General features: G+C 41.1%; 1 protein-coding gene across 1 annotated transcript; it reads right to left on the reverse strand.

Moving 5' to 3' along the window:
• Positions 1-3038: 3038 nt before the first annotated feature.
• LOC142662461 (nicotinamide N-methyltransferase-like) lies at positions 3039-6303 on the reverse strand. Its single transcript, XM_075840665.1, has 3 exons — positions 6150-6303; positions 4562-4769; positions 3039-3462 (listed from the first exon to the last, which is right to left on the reverse strand). The coding sequence occupies exons 1-3, from the start codon at positions 6301-6303 to the stop codon at positions 3039-3041; spliced, it is 786 nt and encodes a 261-aa protein (XP_075696780.1).
• Between the last annotated feature and the right edge of the window lie 371 nt (positions 6304-6674).

A 6674-nucleotide genomic window follows, 5' to 3' on the forward strand; every position in this document is an offset into this window, starting at 1 on the left:
TATGGAATGAGTGCAGGACATGCCCATAGCGTGTGATAAAGAGTGCCAGTGTGGCCACATCCTCTCCAACATAAAGGGGATGATTCAGGGAACATTTTGTGTAGTCTATCTGGGGTGTAATACCACCGTAGCGAGGTTTTTATAGCAGCTTCCACATGTTGGATACAGGGTAAAGCTTTGTAAATTAATTTAAACGCAGACACCCATGCTGCTTCTGAAAAAGAACAGCCCAGTTCTCTTTCCCAGGTCCGCATGGGATGTGTTTTAGAGAAGAGTGAATGTGAGTGCAGCATGTCATACACACATCTCAAAGCCTTGCTACGTTTAGAGAGATGCCCAAACATTTTAAACAGACACACAGCATCAGAATTATTATAAGTCGTGACACAGTCTCTAATCTGGAGGTATTTAAAGAAATCCGAAGCAGGAATAGAGTATTGAGACATGAGGTGCTCAAAACTCACCAAGCAGTTATCTTTCCTGTGAACAAGCAGGCGCACAGGGAATCCCCATCGGTAGAGAATTTTATTATCTCTGAGTGAAGAGGTGATGTGCGAAAATTGCCGCCGTAGTTGCAGTGTGGCAGCCGAGAGGTCTGCATAGACAGAAACCATCCGATATTGTGCGGGAGACGCTTCTTTTTTCCTAGATGCAGACATGAACGAGTCCTTAATGTGGTAAAAGTGAAAGTGTGCTAGCACATCCCGCGGAACATTGTCGGACAGGTGTTTCGGCTTTGGAAGCCTGTGTGCTCTATCAATGATTAGGTCCCTGGGGGATCAGTCGGGAAGTAGGGCTTTGATGAAATCTTGTATGTAAAGGGTTAAATCTTTGGTAGCAACATCCTCAGGAACCCCTCTGAATTTAACGTTGTTCCGGCGCGATCTATCCTCCAAATCAGCTACCTTAGCTTGCAAATGAGAAAGATCCGTTTCGAGATCATAGTGAGCATCAATGAGCTCGTTGTGGGATGTAGTGAGCACTCCCATCTTGGATTCCACATGTTGGACTCTGTCTTCTACTGCCTGGATTGAGTCAGACAGAGGTTTAAGCAGCTGGGCAAACCCAGAATGTATGGATTGCTGTAGGGCCTGCAACAAGATTTTAAGCGTAAGCTCAGTGATAGGGTCAGTGGAGGAGGGTATATTGGCAAGAATGTCCCCTGGTGCAGGAGAGTCAGGTGCCCCATCGCCATTATTTCCTACCTGGGCCTCGACGAGAAGAGGAGGAGATCGGCACGGAGCCCATGTTACGGGGGGTCTGGAGCTGCAAGGAGAGGAGGGCTGTGAGGAGTCGCCACGTGTAGCTGTGCCAAGATGGCGGCTCCGGAGGACCGGAGGGGAGATGTCCGCCTGTGCTGGCTGTGCCAGGTTCTGCGGATTTGCTGCTGCTCCCGTCGGTGGCAGAGCGGGGACCGAGGTACTTCTCCGAGGCGGAGCAGAGGTGAGGGAGGAAGGCGAGCCCGGGTCGGATGTCAGGGATCCTGCGCGTGAGCTCCCTCCAGCGCCATCTTGGTCCGACGGGCGGCTATGGGGGAAGTAGAAGTCCGGGATTTTGGCCGTTTTGGCCGCCAATTTGTGTCTCCTTGGCATCCTGGGTGTAGAGGGCCACGATCAAGGGCACAGGTAAGTGCAAGCACGGTGTTTGGCGGTGGTAATGTCGCTGTGGGCCGCTGATGCAGAGAGGAGCCGAGCTCTCAAGCAGCCATTCACTCCGGCAGCCAAGCCACACCCCCTCCATTCCTCTTTTTAACGCCTCAGATGCTGCGGTCGCAATTTTTAGCACGCGTTTGTTAAACGGCTATAACTTTTTTATTTGTTGGGCTAGTGACGGGATTTTTGCAATGTTTTTTTCATAGGCAATGCTGGTTTATTTTTATATAATTTTTATACACATCCTTTTTGTTATTTTAGAATTTCTAGGCTTAAAGCTTGAAAATAAAAGTAATAAAATATGCTTTTTTAAATTTTAGCAATTTTTTTCTGTAATAATAACGTTTTACCCTAAAATAGACCTGCTATGTGTGATCCTTATTGTCTACCATAAATGTTGATATATTACATGTCTATTTAGGCATTACGAGAATGATTGGCGGGGGATGTTAATTTTGGGCAGGTATTTTATGTGCATTTATTTTTGAACTTTATTTAACTTTTACTTTTTATTATTATGGTCTGTCCCTCAGAAGTCAGAAAAGAGCTTTAGGGAACTTAATTTTTTCTTTTATCATCTTTTCCACATTATTTTTCCACTTTAGCATCCCCAGTTACAGGGGAAATCAGCCCTCTTATAGTGAATATTGTCACTAATAGGGCTGTGCTGGGTCTAGTTAAACCAGGCAGGAGCCTGTCACTAACGGCACCCGTCGATCATGTGAACAGTCACATGATTACCAGGACCAATAGAGACAGCGGCGCTGCCACTGTCTCTATTCATATACACAGCACTCATTGAGCGCTGTATAGAAGAGATCAAAGAAGACTTAAGCAACAAAAGCTGTTTTTATCTTCTCCTCATGTTCCCCTGCAGTCACTGACTGCCGGGGCCCCAACATTCAGCTGCCTGATCACTCGGGCAGCCACTTAAAACCTGTGGTGTAAATATACTATGGCGCGGGTTTTAAGGACCCTGACTGCCAGACGTAAACACACACCTGGCAGTCGGGAATCATTAAATATTTGTACGTTTCTCCTCATAAATCAAGTTATGTTAAATCTAGTGCAGAAAATCCCCCCACAATTCAAGGACACAAACAGTTAAATGCTCTATGCTTTGCTTTATTACACTATTTATATAAAGCAGATACGAAACAGAACAACAATGAGAAAGCAACTGATCCCAAGATTTCAGATTCCCATGATGTCCCAGATGATCAGACTCGGTATCTGCTATATTATCTAGGACCAGATCCCAAAAAGAACCGAACAATTATTTTTATGCTATTCTATACTGCACTAAGGAAGCTTCTTTTTGATTATTAGATCTGTTTTTAAGCTTAACATATAAAGTAAAGACATGCAGACTTTATAATATTCAACCTACTTCTCCTTGTGAGCTGCAATATTTATGACGGCCTTATAGTCAATAAGGTCATTCACCACCGTTCTCTCCTTGACATTACAGTAATCAATGATAAAGCCTTCTCCAACTAGAACTTTCCTGACAAACTCCTCATCATATGTGAGAGCATGGAACTTGTCTTTTCCGACTGTGAAATATGTTGTACCTAAACTCCCAATTAATATGATGTGTCCTCCAGGTTTTAGCAACCTAGAGAACTTCCTCAGATATCTGATGTAATCATCTTGATCTTTGCTGATAACATCCAGGAGCCAAGCACTGATGACACAATCGGCTGGTGGTAAGACCAGCGGCTCTGTCATATTCTCTTTCTCCAGGTCGTATTTCACAATATGTTGAATAGCTGATCTCAGTTTCGCTTCCTGGTCCTGAAACTGATCACTGGAAAATAAAGAAGACAAGGAAAGTGATTGTCCCACAGTCAACATCAACATGGTGGCTCAAGACTTAGCACTGGACTATTGATTTGCAATACTAGAGGTAAAACTTAAAATCATCCAAGTGTCAGGCTTATATTGTGTCTTTCCATCATTGACTTGTATAATACCGCCCCCTATAGATAAGAATATTGAACTGAGTGGGTAATACCATTTTTACATCTGACATGTTTATTAAAGAGGCTCTGTCACCAGATTTTCAAACCCCTATCTCCTATTGCAGCTGATCGGCGCTGCAATGGAGATAACAGTAACGTTTTTCTTTTTCAAAAACGAGCATTTTTGGCCAAGTTATGAGCATTTTTATATTTATGCAAATGAGCCTTTCTTATGGACAACTGGGCGTTTTTAATCTTATTTCCAACTGGGCGTGTATTGTGTTCGTTACATCTGGGTGTGTTTACTTGTTTTACTAGCTGGGCGTTGTGAATGGAAGTGTATGATGCTGACGAATCAGCATCATCCACTTCTCTTCGTTACCATCCAGATTCTGGCAGTTCACAGACACACAGCGTGATCTCGCTCGTCCGATGGGATGAAGTTCATGTGGGAGGAAGTGAGTGACGTCACAGCGTGATCTCGCGAGGACACGCTGTGTGTCTGTGCACTGCCAGAAGCTGGGTGGTAACGAAGAGAAGTGGATGATGCTGATTCGTCAGCATCATACACTTCCATTCACAACGCCCAGCTAGTAAAACAAGTAAACACACCCAGATGTAACGAACACAATACACGCCCAGTTGGAAATAAGATTAAAAACGCCCAGTTGTCCATAAGAAAGGCTCATTTGCATAAATATAAAAATGCTCATAACTTGGCCAAAAATGCTCGTTTTTGAAAAAGAAAAACGTTACTGTTATCTACATTGCAGCGCCGATCAGCTGCAATAGGAGATAGGGGTTTGAAAATCTGGTGACAGAGCCTCTTTAACAGAGTAAACCTTTTCCTGGATCTTTGCCCCATTTCCCATTATATTTGTTGTATAAGAAGCAACAATCACAATGACAGTGTTTTTTCTCTTGATATTTGCCCAAATACGTCACCTGTTTTCTTCTTTCTCTTGAAGATGTTTTGATGTGTGGCCCCAATAAAATGCTCCTGTACGTTCGTCCACCCATCTCTTCAGCTCCATGATGCATCTGTTATTGACCTTCAGGATTATGATGTTTTTGAAAAACTCACAGGCTGAATATAGATGATGAACGATGGAACTAAGACTGAGGTCAACCAAGATGTCTCCTTTAATATGACCTACAGAAACATTTTGGATTCTTGAAAATTCTGATATGCTAAATACACATAGATTTTGTGGATAAACAAGGTCATATGTCTATATCACTTCTAGCAAACTATGGAATTCTAATGCCCAAAAATCTGAAGTAGCGAGAAATTAATCCTCAAAATATGGACTATAGGTCGATGACACCAATGTTTTACAGTAGGTGAAGACTGCAATCATCTGAGGTCCTGTAGTAAGAGGAAAGAAAGGGACAACGGAGGCTCATGGGGAAGTGTCTATAACAATCCAAAAGTCTTCAATACGTTATAAAGCCCTTGTGTAGTATAGTCTGTGTAATGTAAATTAAGAAGAAAGGTGCTAGACCCACCTGGCTGGATTGCATATTCTAAGGCACCAGACCAGACACACAGAAGCCATATAAGGTGTCCCAATGGAACTTGTAGGTATGGGGCTTCAACAAAACCGTACATGCATTCTCATAAGTCCTAGGAGTAGACATACTCCATAATATTTTTTATAACATTTTATTAACTTTTTAAAGATTTATGAGCTACATATTGATTACTTCAGTTTCATTAAAGATCCACAGATCTACAGATTCACTTAGGACAAGTAGGGTTTCTGACTTCTAGACCATTTACTGACTATACTACATAGATCTGCCCTCTGTTAGTATTTTTCCCCCAAATTTTTTTTATCTACGCTATAATTACTTTTTCCCCTCTTGTGTGTAGTTGTGTTCTTGTGACGTGGCTGGATATGACACTGTGTAGAATCTCCGAAACAACGGGCCTGCTGAGGTATGTGCAATCTGATGTGACACAGAAAGTGATATCTCCATCACTAAAATGGCAACATACTCTAAATATGAGAATGAAAAAAAGATATATTATTTCTGCCATTCGTGATAACCTGCAAAGAAAGACTACAGGTGCATTTTTTATTTTTTTATTTTTTTTTAAAGTATGGAAATCTGTTATTGAAAATAGAAATGTAGATTCTAGAGATCAGATTATAGTTTATAATAAAAAAAAATTCTAAGATGACAGCGGATTTAGATAATTGCAACTCCAATCAGAATTTTTGAGATGCCCTTAAACATCCCCCAAAAATTTTTCAGGGACTTCGAGGTTAGAGAAGATAAAACATTGACTCTACTGAACCCTGACACATTATATTCTTCACCAAATACAATTACTTGGGTATTACTCAGCTCCCTGTGATTTTCCAGGTGCTAAGACTGGGCAGTACTTTTTCCTCTCCGATCTCCCACACCCCAAAAATCAAGTTCGCCCAATTTGTATTCAGTTGTTACAATTGTTTAAAATCAGTTAAAATATAATAATATACATGTCAATGTATCTTAGGAGTAATAAATTCAGGATACATACCCACTGCGAAAACTTGTATTAGATTTTCAATGACAAATTTCAAGGTGTCATCTCCAAAGACCACATCAGCTTTATTTGAAAAATAATTTTCCAGACATTGTCTGGAATCAAAGCCATGTACATGATAGAGCTTATGGGGACTGGAATCCATCATCTACTCTTGTATCACAGACGGGGTGACTACCTCTAGACCGGGGCACAAGGTCTTTATATAATTACCAGGATTCAACTTACAAAGTGTGCTACAAAGAATAACTTATCACATGATGACTTATTATATTCATGAGCCGGTCATGGGAACTTGTGTTATAATAAATTCACATATAGAATATATGATCTTTAAATAAACAAATCTATTTTATTGTTAAAGGAGACAAAAAAAAAAAAAGTTGTCTCCATGAAAAAAGAAAAAACTTATGACTATTGGAATGTTACTGGAAAAATAATGAAAAATAATGCTTGGTCATTAACCTCTTCCTTCTTTGGCCATTTTTGACCTTCCTGACAGAGCCTAATTTTTCAAAT

Source organism: Rhinoderma darwinii, chromosome 10 (genome assembly GCF_050947455.1).
Source record: "Rhinoderma darwinii isolate aRhiDar2 chromosome 10, aRhiDar2.hap1, whole genome shotgun sequence".
NCBI classification, from domain to species: Eukaryota; Metazoa; Chordata; class Amphibia; order Anura; family Rhinodermatidae; genus Rhinoderma; species Rhinoderma darwinii.